This window comes from Callorhinus ursinus, unplaced genomic scaffold, assembly GCF_003265705.2.
Source record: "Callorhinus ursinus isolate GAN/ISIS: 27379988/994484 unplaced genomic scaffold, GSC_fseal_2.0 scaffold8, whole genome shotgun sequence".
Lineage (NCBI taxonomy): Eukaryota > Metazoa > Chordata > Mammalia > Carnivora > Otariidae > Callorhinus > Callorhinus ursinus.
The window spans coordinates 40617028-40633885 of record NW_027397070.1 but is presented as its reverse complement, the minus strand read 5'-3'; the positions used below and the strand labels follow the sequence as shown (position 1 = coordinate 40633885).

Here is a 16858-nt window from a genome sequence, read left to right as displayed (position 1 = left end):
CCAAATAACATTTCACAGGCTACTTTAAGTGAGAGGCAGTATATTTCAAGTAGAGTCATTCTTTAGGAAAGAAGGGATCTATAGTATGGAAGTTATGATTAGGGAAATTGCACTGGAGCAATATCTAGGTTTTCCAGAGACAAGGGTTAGGCAATAACACACGGGATGGTCACACCCCCACTCCAAAACTCAAGAGGAAGGATTTCTCCACCAAACACCATGACCTTAAGGTTAGCCCTCAGCCCCCAAAGTTCCTAAGGCTATTAGACTAGGGAGAGCAAAGTCCTACCCTCTTGGGTGCCAGATTCTCATGCAAATTGCCTTCATCTGTGTCCCCAGCTCATCTGGATTCCTCCTAGCATTAGACCCCAAGGATCTTACATTCAAGCTGCCATCTTGGCCCTGAGGTCTAGGCTCTACTCCCAAACTATTCTCAACCCCTGTACTCCAGATTGAGGCTAAAAGCCCCTTGCCTCCAGCAATTGACCCCATGTCCCCTGAGTATCTTAGAAAAATATACAAAGAGGTTTTTCATATTTCAGATATTTGATGCAAATCCAAAATAGGATGACCTTCATTAAGCCAATCATGCTAGCAAGTAACCTGGCAAACATGGTTAAGTTTATAAAATGTAATAGCCCAAAGGATTCTAAACACACGTAATGTAAGGATTCTATATAGTTTAAGGAACAATCTTTGCATGTGTTATCACTGTGTTCTCTGTGAAAAAGATGTTCCATAGAAGACTCCAATTTCATAAAAATGACTATATTTGAATGTGTGACAGTGGAGGAACCCAGCCTTGGGAGCAGGTTTACTCGAGAGCTGTACACCACCGATCCCAATACCAGTGTTGTCTGGATGTGGCAGCTGGAGCCAACTCCTTGCAGCCCGTGTGGCTTTGTTTCTTCTGCTTACAGCCAGCCCCCTCTGACACGCATAAACATCCCCACCCAAGCCCACCCCTCTTGCCTCAATGTGCCACTGCTTAATAGCCCTTAAACAAGCACACAGGTTTGAGTCCTCGTTCTCACACCCATGGTCTGCTTGTTCTCCCTGCTGGGCAGAGAGCAACTCTGCATGCTTGGCCTTCCATGGCCCCTACTCCTGGTTTTTTTATTTATGCTTGTTCCTCCAGCCCGGAGGACACATCCAAGATCATCCATGCCCTGCATGCTCTTCACCAGCCCTATCTCCCATCTTGGCATGGTCCTTGCCTGTTTTGTTTTGTTTTTTCATCTCCTCTTTTTTTCCCTTTATTTTTCTCCAGGCTTTTCCTGGGACCCAACAGCCTGTGAGGCACAGATTGTAGGTCCCAGTAGTGAACATATATTAGTTGATTACCCAGTATTACCCCCCCACCCACCCCTTTGCCCATTCATGTTCCTGGATTTTTCCTTGAGGGAATGTGTTGCTTCCTCCACCGAGGGAAACAATAGAGCACAGCAATTAAGAGCAGATTCTAGAGTCAGACTACCTGGGTCCATTCCACCACTTAACCGGCTGTATGAACTTTAGCAAGCTACTTCACTTCTCCATGCCTCATCAGTAAAATGGAGATAAAAATAGTACCTACCCCAGAGAGTTCATGTGAGGGTAGCTAATCCTAATTAACGTAAGTGCTCTATGTTAGCTACTATTCTTCCGCACTGGGTAGGTTGGGATGGCCCCCAGCTCAGGTGTGGATAATGATTGACTTAAGCCAATTAACAGAGCCCATCTGTAGTATTCATTCAGGCCAATGATGCACAAGGAGTTTTGCTGGGGCTTCGGGAAAGAAAAGTTTCATCTTTTTTCAGGACCATTTCTCTTTCCCTGATTTGCACAAACCAACAGTAAAAAGACATTTGTGAGACGAGGGAAAATTGAACCCCAAGAATTAACTTCTATTCAAGAATTATTAATGTTTTCAGGAGTGACAATAGCATTGTGGCTGTATAAAAAAAAACAAAAGTTCTGGGGTGTCTGGGTGGCTCAGTCGCTAAGCATCTGCCTTCGGCTCAGGTCATGATCCCAGGATCCTGGGATCGAGCCCCGCATCGGGCTCCCTGCTCAGCGGGAGGCCTGCTTCTCCCTCTCCCACTCCCCCTACTTGTGTTCCCTCTCTTGCTGTGTCTCTGTCAAATAAATAAATAAAATCTTTTAAAAAACAAAAACAAAAGTTCTTATTTGGATATGCACATTAAAATATTTTTGGGTGAATGTACAATGTCTGGAATGTGCGTGAGAATATCCCACCTCACCCCCAGAAAAAAATGTCATGGGGGAAGTTGACAAAACGTTAACCATGTTGAAGCTGGATGATGGGTAGTTACATGGGGATTCATGATACTACTTGTTATGCTTTTATCTATTTGAAAATCTATGTAATAAAAAGGTTGTTTGGGTTTTTTTTTTTTAAGTCTCCTTGCTATGGAAGGAAAGGGCATTTTTGTCCCCAGGGGCCCTTTGGATGCTTTAGAACTAGAACCAATAACATGACTTTTTGTGTCAGTCAGCTGAAAGATCAGGCACATCTGCACCTGCCTCTTCTTGGTGAACTTTAGCCCTTGAGGCAAGAAGCAGGTGGTAGAGACACAGCATAGGAGAACAAGGGAGGCCAGGAGAGAGAAGAGCTTTGATTTTAGGTCAAGGATTTATCAGGACTGGTCTTTGTGCATCTATGTATCAAATTAAATGAAGTCCTATATTACCTCTGGCCTTAATCTATAGCGGAGATCAGCATCTGTGTGATTTAAGTCCCTCTGGTGACATCTTTGATGATAAAATGGGAGAGCTGGAAGAAACTAGAATAAATATCCAATTGAACTATCTTATTTTGCACCCAGATGCAATATTATAAGAAGGTTATGGGTGGGTGGGTCGGGTGAGCTACTACTCATTAAACTAGAAGGCTGGCTTCCCCACTTTGTTCCATTTCTCCCTGGCTACCCTGACAAAATAAATAAGGCAATAAGATGAATGCAAAATCTTTATTTTCTCTAAAATTTTAAATGATTTTTTTTAAGATTTTATTTATTTATTTGACAGAGACAGAGACAGCGAGAGAGGGAACACAAGCAGCGGGAGTGGGAGAGGGAGAAGCAGGCTTCCTGCCAAGCAGGGAGCCCGATGCGGGGCTCGATCCCAGGACCCTGGGATCATGACCTGAGCCGAAGGCAGACGCTTAACAACTGAGCCACCCAGGCGCCCTCTAAAATTTTAGGTAAAGAGAACTTTGTAGAAAGAAACCATCTATGTGATTAAAAATGAGAAGGCCCAAACTTACTCAATATTGTATCAATTATATCTCAAATCTAGAAAAAAGTTTTCTCAACTTCTTAAAAAGAACCGGAAAGAGAACATGGGAAGGTCCAGCTTCATGCAGTGGCTCCAGGATGCTCAGAGAAAGAAACCAAAGTCGGCCAAGAATAAGCCAAGATTTTCCTGAGTTGGTGTAGCCTCTACAGTTGTGACTAGTATCTCAAAGAAGAAGGAGATCAGCCCAGAGTTTGGGTCTATAGCCCTGGGAAATACAGTATGTCACTCTGACGCTCCTGTCACATCAACTGAGCATGCTGGCTGGCATTTCTGGTATTGGAGAGGAAACTGACCTAATTTCCCACACTCTTCTGCCATCCCTGTGCCCAGCCTGGCATCTGGCCAGTCTTCCTGCCCAGAGAGGGCAGCTGACTCTGCAAGTCTTGGAGAAGAATGCTCCATAGGTGTGTGAACATCTTGTTCACCATGAACCAGCCTCACAAGAGCGATGGGTGCGCAAAGGTTTCCAGAAGAGTGGAGAGAATTGGAGCAGGGCAGGATTCTCAAGAGCAGCCAACCAGGAGGATGGTCCTTCCAAGGTGGCCTTCTCCTCGGTCCCCTTTCATTAAGGCATGCACTAGGCCTGATAAAGCTGTGGCCCCTCCACCAGCTCTACTCCCACTGGATTCCTAGAAGCTCACAGCTGACATTCCACAAGCGCTCGGCCGTTTCGTTATCTCGAGCCTTTGGAGACACCCAGGCCTTCTTGCAGTCACTGGAGGGCAGAGAAAGAGAATGAACATCCAGGAGCGGAAAACGACAGTCTGGAAAAGTTTATGGCCTCTTTCTTAGAATATATTTCTAAATGTGTAAGATACATCGAATGAAAAGGAACTAAGTGTATTGAAATGCAGTTTTAAAGTATTTTAAAAAACATGTGCATGATAGAGTAATGAGGCTTCTTTGTTAATGTATTCTATAACAAGAGCTTGCGCTGCGTCTGATAGCCACCAGCCTTTGAAGCAGGGGTCAGCAGAAGTGACACCGTGAGACATCTGCACCAGTTGCCATGTGATGCGAAAATATTTAGTTTTATTGGTGACAAAGGCACAGGTATCACTGCGACTCCTGCAGTTTATGGTCTACATTTGTCATCAAAGGAAATGTCAAATTTCAGGGGGAGGTTAGTGAAATTGAAGACACAATTATCTTCCCATCCAACTTCACAGACCCCTTGAATTCTATCCGTAGATCCACCTGTGCCCCATGTACCCCAGCCTAAGCACCCTGTTCTCTTTTGTTTTGAGGGGAGCAGAGGATGGGGGAGGGGCGAGATGGAGGAGGAGGTGGGGGCAGAACATAGCGCTCATGGTGTTTCCTTTAAACATTTTTTTTTTAATTATAAAAGTTCTGTACAACACTTGGAAAATAAAGTGCTGATAAGGAAGAAAAGCCTGTTTACTTATACTCTTATTTGCTTTGTGCATGAATATAGACTTTCTCTGTTCCTTCTACATAAAACTAGAATCGTATTGTATCTAGTATTGAGGGAGGATATCTTTCTCTTGTTAAAAATGTATATTTTAGGGACACCTGGGTGGCTCAGTCGGTTAAGCGTCTGCCTTCGGTTCAGGTCATGATCCCAGGGTCCTGGGAGCGAGTCCCACATCGGGCTCCTTGTTCAGTGGAGCCTGCTTCTCCCTCTGCCTGCCACTTGTGCTCTCTCTCTGACAAATAAATAAAATCTTTTTAAAAAATGTATATTTTAATTATCAAGTTATAAGAAATATGTGACTTTAAAAAAAATTTTTAATAAGGAAATACCTGGAATAAAAGGTTAAAATCCTCCTTCACACTCCCCTGATTCTCAAACTCCCTGGAAGTAACTACTACTTACAGTTTGTTGTGTATCCTTCCAGACTGTCTTCTATGTATTTACAATGAATACTTACATAGTTCTGTATTGCAGTTTTTTTCTCACAATATTATATCACTGACATTTTTTGATTAATTGAATGTTATTTGGAAATGTTTTCGCGACTGTATAATATTTTATCACATACTCAGAGCAGTGATGTTAAACACCTACATTTCAGGGTAGCATTGTCTCAGAGAAATATGATGTGACCCACGTGTAATTTTAAATTTTCTAGTAAAATTTTTTAAAGTGTATTTTATTTTTTTTAAGATTTTATTTATTTATTTGACAGAGAGAGAGACACACCAAGAGAGGGAACACAAGCAGGGGGAGTGGGAGAGGGAGAAGCAGGCTTCCCACGGAGCAGGGAGCCCAACGCGGGGCTCGATCCCAGGACCCTGGGATCATGACCTGAGCCGAAGGCAGACGCTTAACCAACTGAGCCACCCAGGTGCCCCAAAATAAATAAAAATCTTAAATAAATAAATAAATGGTGTGCCAATGAACAGCCTTGAACAAATGGGATGGAATAGCAGATTGGGGTGGATCAAGTCATGGAATGGGAAGGACATTTAATCTTGGACTTCCTTTTATTCCCAACCTCTGATTGCCCATTGAGTCTGTGGCGAGATTCAACAGTGAAATGTCTATTTCTGCATTCCAACAGATGGTGCCCTTGTTGGCACTACTGGGAGAGAGTTCACCCAAGGAGAGAGGTGACCTTGCCCCAGTGCTTTGTGCTAAGTGGTATTAAAGAATTCATGAAAGAAGTCAGTCAAAAGCTTCAAGGAGAAGAGAAAGGATCCAGAGGGCCTGTTAATGTTCTTTCCCACGCATAACCAATAGGGACAGTCCTTTCTAGAAGCTCTCAGAAAGCTACAAAGCTTACCTGGAAATGTGGTACACAGGTATAAAACAAAAGTTTCTGATGCGAGCTCCCTTGGAAAAGTAACAGCACTTGGTTTGCAGGCCCAGCCCAAACCTGATTCCATGATCAGGCACAAACTTGGCCACTAGGGTTGGGTGCAGCGCCCAGGGAGCCCTGTGCCTCACCACATACCCAGGTGATGGAGAAAAACCAGGACCACCTCCACGTACCTGAAGTACTTGCCACTCAGCGGCTCCAGGCCCTCAGCCAGGGCACAGTGCAGGCTGGTCTGCGCCCCCTCCCGTGCCGACTTGACGAAGGGGGAGAAGATCCTCCAGAGCAGGCACAGCAGGAAGGAGTGTCGGACTATCTCAGAGCTGACGACGCCTGGGTGCACAGCGTAGGTGGTGACCCCCATGCCTAGGGCAAAGGAAGCACAGTTAGTTCGGGGGCACATCTGAGCCCAAAGAAATAGCTCATCTCCTGCGGCAAAATGCACAAGTGGGAAGGGACTCAGAGAACAAATCCCCAGGTTCAGAAGGTGCCTCTCCTAGCCAGGTAGAATCTGATAGGAATTAATTGATCTCTCCCAGAAAGATCTATTGCCTTCTCAGCCTTCTGTGAACCACAAGGAGTGCTTGATTGAAGATCCTTCTATTTCAATGTCACCTTTACTCTGTGGCTTAAGTATTAATAATAGAAAAAAACACAGGTAGTAGTACTAGTAGTAGAAGGAGGAGGAGGAGTATCAATTATTAACAGTGGTAGCCTTGAAATTTCTATAGAAGGGGCTTGGGGGAAGCAACTAGTTAGAAGGCAGGAGGCTAGGACCTCATTTTGAGCTGCAATTTTTGGGCAAGTGCATTTTATGGGGTATAGACTGAGGGGTGTTGATGGAGATAATGGATGTTAACATGACCCCAGGGCACCCCTGGTGCCTCTACTATCTTTAGTACTTATTATGACCAGGGGCTGTCCTACGAGCTCCACGGGCATTATCTCATTTCATTCTCAAAGAGGCTTGGAAGGTGTCCATTTATAGTTGTGGAAACTGAGCTTTCATCACAGACAGGCTATGTAAATTGCCCAGTCATACCTAACAGGCTGTAGGACAAGGTCTGAACTCTGATGAAGAGTTAAGAGCATAGACTCCAGAGCTAGACTATCTGCATTGGAATCCTGGCTCAGCTAGGAAACTTGCTCGGTCAAGTTTCTTAATGTATCTGTGATGAGATATAGCTATCTCTTCATTTGTAGAGTGGGGGAAACCTACCTCATAGGAATGTTGTATTAAATGAGTTTAGACATGTATAATAATATGGCACATACAAAACTCTCAATTATTATTATCATTATTATTTCTTCTAACAATTACCCTACTCATCTACCTTCTGCATTCTGATAGTAAATACCATTGTTCCCAGACTCTGACTGATTCCTGGTGGCAAATGATTTTATAGATTCCTAACCCTTGTTCCAGTTAAGCTTCACGAGGACAAGACTTGTTTTTAGTCTGTTTATAACCTCATTCTCCTTAGTCTATAAAGCTACCACTGAAAGGTGCATGTTTGACATCTTGACTTCAGAAGTTTCTGTGAATCTCTAATCTAAACAGAAGACCTTGCTTTTGCTATCTCAGCCATGGCCCTTTCTCCAGACTTACCTTGGAGCCTCTTGGCCAGCTCACGTGTAAAAAGCACATTGGCCAGCTTGCTGTGGCAATAAGCCAAACCTCGGCTGTAGCGCTTCTCACCCTGGAGGTCATGAAAGCGAATCTTGCCAGCATGGTGAAGCAGTGATGACAGGTTTACCACCCGTGAAGGGGTGGACTCCTTCAGCCGCTCCAGGAGCAAGTGGGTGAGAAGAAAGTGACCTGCGAGGAGAACCAGCAAGGGAGACTGAAGAGAGGAGTGGTAGCCCAGGCTCATGGGGTAGAAGCTGATGATAGGACTTCAGCAATAGCTCACTATCTTCCGGGTATGAACAAATTTTGGTGCTGTGATAACTCAGTGCAAATGATCATTTAATGTGAGCTAGTGTGTTCCTACACTAGCTAGGCCCAGAGCTAAACTACAGGTAAGGCAATACAGACTTAATCTGTATTTATTTGTCCCTCTGCCCTGTCCCAGTCAGAAGAAATGCCACCTGCTGGCTTCTGCCCTCCCTTTGGCCATGATCACACAACTGAAGGTCCAGGTACATTCATGTACAGAAGGAAGGATGGAATAGTCAGGGAAAATAATTTGCCTAAGACCAGAGAACATGTTCCATGATCTCCTCACTAGAGCCATCACCTTGAATTCTGAACCCCAGCTTCATTCATACCTTAGGTCTTCAAGGTCTGCCTCCTCCATGGTCTGACCCTTGACTTCTTGGCCCTCAGTTATAGATGTGACCCTCTCCAGCCAAACACAGACTCCTGCACCCACCATGCCTGACTCTGCTTGGCAAGCCTTGCACTACCATGGCCCCAACTGAGAATGACATTCTTGGTATCTCTCAAGTTTTGGGGTTTCTCTATGGTACAGGTAGGAGGATCTCACTTTTCTGTACTGGTCAGTGGAAAAATAGCAAAAAACCAGTATGTCCAGTCTATTTGAATCCTGGGGTCTAGGAATACCACTAGAGATTCTCAGCACTCATATAGGGTCATCTCCATACAGAAAGCAAGATGGGGTTTATCTTGTTTTTCAGTCACTCGAAAATACTTACCTGGGCACCTGGGTGGCTCATTCAGTTAAGCAGCCAACTCATGATTTTGGCTTAGGGCATGATCTTGGGGTCCTGAGATCAAGCCCTGTGTCAGGCTCTGTGCTCAGTGGGGAGTCTGCTGGAGATTCTCCCTCTCTCTCTGACCCTCCCCCCCAACTTATTCTTTCTACCTCTCTCTCTAAAATGAATAAATGAATCTTAAAAAAAAAAAAAAACTTACCTAGGTGATTGACTCCCAAGTGGGTTTCAAAGCCATCAGCTGTCTTAGAATATGGACACATCATCACCCCTGCATTGTTGATCAGAATATGGAGCTGCTTTTCCTCTGTAGAGCAAAACCAAGGAGACCCTGTAGTTAGCACAGAGCCTACTAGCTGCCTGTTGCAATCCTGAGTATTTTCTCCTTGCCCTCGGATCTATTTCAGTGATATTTAATAAACACTGTCATTGGGTTTCTAAATTTAGCTACTGATATCTTCCTGGACACCACTCATTCATTCATTCATTCATTCAGCAAATGTATACCGAGTACTGACTCTGGGCCAGGCCCACTAGGCTATGCACTGGACATAGAGTCATAAAACAAGACAGACACGGTCCCTGTCCTTCATTAATTTCATAGGCCTTGGTGGAAGCTAGTCATTTTCCAAAATACAGAAGAATTCTGGCAACAGCTAGTGCCTGTGGCCACAGAAGGTTGATTCTCAGGATTAGAGAAGAGAGTGACATCAGGGCCACACCTTGAGGCCAAGCTGCAAGCCCAGACAGAGAGCCTGACTTCCCCACTGCTGAGGAACAGGATGATAAGGATCCTGCCCAGCTTGTCCACTGCCAGTTCCTTGCCCTGATGGTTCAAGTGGCAGAACCTGCCCAGGGGGATTCATGGTGGCTCTGACGTAAGGGTCCCAGGTGGCACAGGGTGGAGCAGCCACTCCCACACCCAGCTTCCTGCTTTTCTGTCTGCTCGCAGGGGCCTTACCTGCCAGAAAGCCCTCAGCAAAGCCTCGGATGGATTTGGTATCGGATAGGTCCAGTTTCCGCACCAGCACCTGGGGGTTCTTTGTATCAGCTCGGATTTCACTGGCTGCAGACTCCCCCTTCAGGACGTCTCGGCAGGCAATGTATACTCTGGCTCCTGGGACCAAAACAAAGAGAGAATAATATGTTCAGACCCGAGGCTGAAAGAAAGGATGTAAGCTTGTGACTAGGGGACAGAGCATTCTCCCAGCCCAGCCATTCCCTATATGGTGAGTGGCTAGTTTGCTGCCTCAGGATTCTCACAAGTAGAACTGCTCAGTCCCTTTGCTGTCAGGTTTACCCAAGCCTGGGAACCCTGGTTTTTACACGCTGATATTTAATGTTGCTTGGTACCTCCTTTTAGCATAACTGATTTGACCAATATTATACATGGACATCATTATTTCCCTTTATACACTAGGGAAGGAGAAGTGGGGGTAGTTTGTTTAAGGGTACAGAGTAAGTTGGTGTCAGAGCTGGACTTGAATTCCAGGTTCCTTGAATTCCTGACCAGAACCTCCAACCCCAGGAGGAAAGAGATGGAAATGTGGACAGAAGTCCCAATGAGAAAGGCAGGACGCACTGTCCTATGAACATGGAAGGGGGACGACTTGCCTCTGCGAGCCAGCTCTCTGGCTGTCTCCTTGCCGATGCCCGTGTTGGCGCCGGTGATCACCACTACCTTCCCGGGAAGCTGCACGTTTGATCTACAAACCCCACCAGCAAAGAACTTCCTACAGGCAAGGGAAACAAAAGCATTCATGCACCATCCTTCCCAATTCCAGACTGAGAGCAACATAAAATCCATCCAGCCTCAAAGACAAATTTAAGTTGTCATCAGGAGACCCAGAGAAGCTAATCTTCAGGGGACACTGTTTTCCCACTGGGCATCCTGCTCATCAGCTCAGGTTGGAAGGTCATGTGTCCAGAAACTACAAATGATCATTTGGGCGAGCTGAATAAGTGCTCTTGAGCCAGGGCCGATGGAGACCTCCCTTGTTAGATAACACAGATGCCCAGCCCTCATCTAGAGGTTCCCAGAGGTCAGCTTCCTCCTCTAACCTACATTCAAAACATGGATGATGAGCATTAGTGGAATCAGTGGTCATGAGCCCTAGGTCTTCGATAAGCATCAACAGTGAGGGCGCCTGGGTGGCTCAGTTGGTTAAGCGACTGCCTTCGGCTCAGGTCATGATCCTGGAGTCCCGGGATCGAGTCCCGCATCGGGCTCCCTGCTCGGCAGGGAGTCTGCTTCTTCCCTCTGACCCTCTTCCCTCTCGTGCTCTCTATCTCTCATTCTCTCTCTCTCAAATAAATAAATAAAATCTTAAAAAAAAAGCATCAACAGTGAGTAATTGATTAACAGCACTACAAATACAGTCTCGGGCTTCCTCTCCAGTTTTAGAGAGCTGACATCTTCAGAGGTTTTCTGCTGTCCTACTAGAGATTCCATTCTAGCCACAGCACCCAGAAAGAATGTTCAGATGTCTGTGCAGAGAGCATCCTCTCACATAAAGTTGATTTGACAAGTTCCAAAAAAGAGGATGGGAACAGGGCAGAACTAATATTTCCTGAGCATCATCTGACTGCCCGGCACTAGGCTAGGCACTTTCTGTAGGTAACTTACTTCAATCCTCTTGACCACTCCATCATTAGCCCCATTTTATAGTGGAGAAGACTGAGGGTCAAAGAAGTTCAAGTCACTTGCTAATGGTGGCAAAATTGGAACTTAAACCCAGGTTTCTATGCCAGGACCTAGAGCAACACTCTGTTCCTGATATGTCCATTTAATCTACTTTATTGTCAGCAATTTTCAAATTTTTCACTCAGAACACACATTTCTGTGACACCTTCAGACATCCCACAGCAGAAGACCCATCCCGAGTCATTAGTTGAGGGAAGTCTCAAAGGTAAGAGTTTGTTTCCTTTGCAAAATGCCTGGTATTTAACAATGAGTCCCTCAGCAATGACCTCCCATAATAACCCAACAGGGCTACCTTGATCAGGGCCAGTGAAGAAAGGACCTAGGGACCTTCAGAGAAACCCAAGGGAATGGAGTGAAAGAGCAAGCACTCCCACCTCAGTTGTCTGTCAAGTGACTTCATAGGGTCAGCTGTCCACAGCATCCGCATTCAAAAGAGCCCCTTCTCTCCCAGCCCCAGGTGCTTCCTTCCCATTTTCCACCAGGGTAGTCCTGACGACCTCCTTCCTGCTTTTTCTGCCCTGACCTTCCCTCCCTCAGCTTCCATCCCTTTCTCTTCTTTCAGCAGCTGAGAACTCATCGACTTACAAGCTCTGTGTCTCCCAATCCAGGGCTTTACAAAAATATTCCATGAGTTACTGAAATAAGACAAACCTGATGGATGGAGCTCTGAAGTACAGGAAAGAAAGGAGTGAGGTGAGCAGTGCCAAAATAACCAGCATCTTTTCAACTTCTTTAGTTGTTGCTGCTTTAGCAAAAGCAACTTGGACTCCAAGTCTGGTTCAAGCTCCTGGTCTGACTCCAACGCCTGGCTGCTTGGCGCTGCCTCTCCCTCCTCAGGATCCTCCCGCTCCAGGGTGCTCGGCAGCCGCCTGACTCTATCTAAGCTTGGCCCAGAATCCTATTTAAATCCGAGAGCTGTCAGAGCACAGCCTGCTGGGAGTTGTAGTCCTCGGGGAAGAGGACAGTAGAAGGGGCAGAGCGTCACACTTACTGGCAAAGGAAATGAGGGAAAAGTAGAGCAATGCTTGCTAACTCTCCACCCTCAATTATTTCGCTTATCTGGGGAACGTGTTCTCCCCACATCCCCCACCCCTACTCCTGCAAGACAATATTTTTAACTTTACAACAGACCCAATGACTCTTGGAATACAAGTGTGATTAAAATAGAAAGAAAGAGAAGGCAGAACCCCCCCCCCCCAGGGGAATGGTGAAAAGTCAGGAAGGTGGTTTCCCTTGGTGGGAAAGGTGTAGAGACTGGGAGGGGGCATGTTGGGAACTCCTGTGGGGATAAGTGTTCTGTTCTTTGAGGTGGGTACTGGTTACAGAGGTGTGAAAATTCATTGCATCGTACACTTGATTTGTGCTCTTTTCTGTGTTTTATGTTATACTTCAGTGACGTTAACACACATGTATACATGCCAAGGAAAGAGTTTCAGTGCATGGGTTCTAGAGTGGAGTTCCTGGTTCAGATCCCAGCCAATCTACTTACAAGCTCCATGGCTCTATGTAAATTACTCAGTTTCCTCACTGTGCAATGGGTATGGAAAAATGCTTCAATAAAGTATTTTTTTATTTTTTTTATTTTTTATTGTTATGTTAATCACCATACATTACATCATTAGTTCTTGATGTAGTGTTCCATGATTCGTTGTTTGTGCATAACACCCAGTGCTCCATGCAGAACGTGCCCTCCTTAATACCCATCACCAGGCTAACCCATCCCCCCACCCTCCTCCCCTCTAGAACCCTCAGTTTGTTTTTCAGAGTCCATCGTCTCTCATGGTTCGTCTCCCCCTCCGACTTACTCCCCTTCATTCTTCCCCTCCTGGTATCTTCTTCTTTTTCTTTTTTCCTAACATATCCTCCATTATTTGTTTCAGAGGTACAGATCTGTGATTCCACAGTCTTGCACAATTCACAGCGCTCACCATAGCACATACCCTCCCCAGTGTCTATCACCCAGCCACCCCATCCCTCCCACCCCCCACCACTCAGCAACACTCAGTTTGGTTCCTGAGATGAAGAATTCCTCATATCAGTGAGGTCATATGATACACGTCTTTCTCTGATTGACTTATTTCACTCAGCATAACACCCTCCAATTCCATCCACGACGTTGCAAATGGCAAGATCTCATTCCTTTTGATGGCTGCATAATATTCCATTGTGTATATATACCACCTCTTCTTTATCCATTCATCTGTTGATGGACATCTTGGCTCTTTCCACAGTTTGGCTATTGTGGACATCGCTGCTATAAACATTGGGGTGCACGTACCCCTTCGGATCCCTACATTTGTATCTTTGTGGTAAATACCCAGTAGTGCAATTGCTGGATCGTATGGTAGCTCTATTTTCAACTGTTTGAGGAACCTCCATACTGTTTTCCAGAGTGGCTACACGAGCTTGCCTTCCCACCAACAGTGTAGGAGGGTTCCCCTTTCTCCACATCCCCGCCAACATCTGTCGTTTCCTGACTTGTTAATTTTAGCCATTCTGACTGGTGTGAGGTGGTATCTCATGGAGGTTTTGATTTGGATTTCCCTGATGCCGAGCGATGTTGAGCACTTTTTCATGTGTCTGTTGGCCATGTGGATGTCTTCTTTGGAAAAATGTCTGTTCATGTCTTCTGCCCATTTCTTGATTGGATTATTTGTTCTTTGGGTATTGAGTTTGATAAGTTCTTTATAGATTTTGGATACTAGCCCTTTATCTGATATGTCATTTGCAAGTATTTTCTCCCATTCTCTCGGTTGTCTTTTGGTTTTGTGGACTGTTTCTTTTGCTGTGCAAAAGCTTTTTATCTTGATGAAATCCCAATAGTTCATTTTTGCCCTGGCTTCCCTTGCTTTTGGCAATGTTTCTAGGAAGAAGTTGCTGCAGCTGAGGTCGAAGAGTTTGCTGCCTGTGTTCTCCTTTAGGATCTTGATGGACTCCTGTCTCACATTTAGGTCTTTCAACCATTTGGAGTCTATTTTTGTGTGTGGTGTAAGGAAATGGTCCAGTTCCATTTTTCTGCATGTGGCTGTCCAATTTTCCCAACACCATTTGTTGAAGAGACTGTCTTTTTTCCACTGGACATTCTTTCCTGCTTTGTCAAAGATGAGTTGACCATAGAGTTGAGGGTCCATTTCTGGGCTCTCGATTCTGTTCCATTGATCTATGTGTCTGTTTTTGTGCCAGTACCATACTGTCTTGATGATGACAGCTTTGTAATAGAGCTGGAAGTCTGGAATTGTGATGCCGCCAGCTTTGCTTTTCTTTTTCAATATTCCTCTGGCTATTTGGGGTCTCTTCTGGTTCCATAAAAATTTTAGGATTATTTGTTCCATTTCTTTGAAAAAAGTGGATGGTATTTTGATGGGGATTGCATTGAATGTGTAGATTGCTCTAGGTAGCATTGACATCTTCACAATGTTTGTTCTTCCAATCCATGAGCATGGAACGTTTTTCCATTTCTTTGTGTCTTCTTCAATTTCTTTCATGAGTATTTTATAGTTTTCTGAGTACAGATCCTTTGCCTCTTTGGTTAAATTTATTCCTAGGTATCTTATGGTTTTGGGTGCAATTGTAAATGGGATCGACTCCTTGATTTGTCTCTCTTCTGTCTTGTTGTTGGTGTATAGGAATGCCACTGATTTCTGTGCATTGATTTTATATCCTGCTACTTTACTGAATTCCTGTATGAGTGCTAGCAGTTTTGGGGTGGAGTCTTTTGGGTTTTCCACATACAGTATCATATCATCTGCAAAGAGTGAGAGTTTGACTTCCTCTTTGCCGATTTGGATGCCTTTGATTTCTTTTTGTTGTCTGATTGCTGTGGCTAGGACTTCTAATACGATGTTGAATAGCAGTGGTGAGAGTGGACATCCCTGCCACGTTCCTGACCTTAGGGGAAAAGCTCTCAGCTTTTCCCCATTGAGAATGATATTCGCTGTAGGTTTTTCATAGATGGCTTTTATGATATTGAGGTATGTACCCTCTGTCCCTGTACTCTGAAGAGTTTTGATCAAGAAAGGATGCTGTACTTTGTCAAATGCTTTTTCTGCATCTATTGAGAGGATCATATGATTCTTGTTCTTTCTTTTGTTAATGTATTGTATCACGTTGATTGATTTGCGGATGTTGAACCAGCCTTGCAGCCCAGGGATAAATCCCACTTAGTCATGGCGAATAATCCTTGTAATGTACTGTTGGATCCTATTGGCTAGTATTTTGGTGAGAATTTTTGCATCCATGTTCATCAAGGATATTGGTCTGTAGGTCTCCTTTTTGATGGGGTCTTTGTCTGGTTTGAGGATCAAGGTAATGGTGGCCTCATAAAATGAGTTTGGAAGTTTTCCTTCTATTTCTATTTTTTGGAACAGTTTCAGGAGAATAGGTATTAATTCTTCTTGAAATGTCTGATAGACTACCCCTGGGAAGCCATCTGGCCCTGGGCTTTTGTTTGCTGGGAGATTTTTGATGACTGCTTCCATTTCCTTAGTGGTTATAGGTCTCTTCAGGTTTTCTATTTCTTCCTGGTTCAATTTTGGTAGTTGATACATCTCTAGGAATGCACCCATTTCTTCCAGGTTATCTAATTGCTGGCATAGAGTTGTTCATAATATGTTCTTATAATTGTTTGTATTTTTTTGGTGTTGGTTGTGATCTCTCCTCTTTCATTCATGATTTTGTTGATTTGGGTCATTTCTCTTTTCTTTTTGATCAGTCTGGCCAGGGGTTTATCAATCTTGTTAATTCTTTCAAAGAACCAGCTCCTAGTTTCGTTGATCTGTTCTACTGTTCTTTTGGTTTCTATTTCATTGATTTCTGCTCTGATCTTTATTATTTCTCTTCTCCTGCTGGGTTTAGGCTTTCTTTGCTCTTCTTTCTCCAGCTCCTTTAGGTGTAGGGTTAGGTTGTGTATTTGAGACCTTTCTTGTTTCTTGAGAAAGGCTTGTATTGCTATATACTTTCCTCTCAGGACTGCCTTTGCTGTATCCCAAAGATTTTGAACAGTTGTGTTTTCATTTTCATTAGTTTCCATGAATTTTTTAAATTCTTCTTTAATTTCCTGGTTGACCCATTCATTCCTTAGTAGGATGCTCTTTAGCCTCCATGCATTTGAGTTCTTTCCGACTTTCCTCTTGTGATTGAGTTCTAATTTCAAAGCATTGTGGTCTGAAAATATGCAGGGAATAATCCCAATCTTTTGGTACTGGTTGAGACCTGATTTGTGACCTAGGATGTGATCAATTCTGGAGAATGTTCCATGGGCACTAGAGAAGAATGTGTATTCCATTGCTTTGGGATGGAATGTTCTGAATATGTCTGTGAAGTCCATTTGGTCCAGTGTGTCATTTAAAGTCTTTATTTCCTTGTTGATCTTTTGCTTAGATGATCTGTCCATTTCAGT

At 44.3% G+C, this 16858-nt stretch overlaps 1 protein-coding gene across 1 annotated transcript; it reads right to left on the bottom strand.

The window, feature by feature from the left end:
• Positions 1 to 3036: 3036 nt before the first annotated feature.
• RDH12 (retinol dehydrogenase 12) lies at positions 3037 to 12306 on the bottom strand. Its single transcript, XM_025870479.2, has 7 exons — positions 12112 to 12306; positions 10371 to 10489; positions 9718 to 9873; positions 8959 to 9063; positions 7690 to 7899; positions 6257 to 6446; positions 3037 to 4015 (listed from the first exon to the last, which is right to left on the bottom strand). Exons 1-7 carry the CDS (start codon positions 12177 to 12179, stop codon positions 3913 to 3915), a joined length of 951 nt encoding a protein of 316 aa, XP_025726264.1. The 5' UTR covers positions 12180 to 12306; the 3' UTR covers positions 3037 to 3912.
• Positions 12307 to 16858: the final 4552 nt, after the last annotated feature.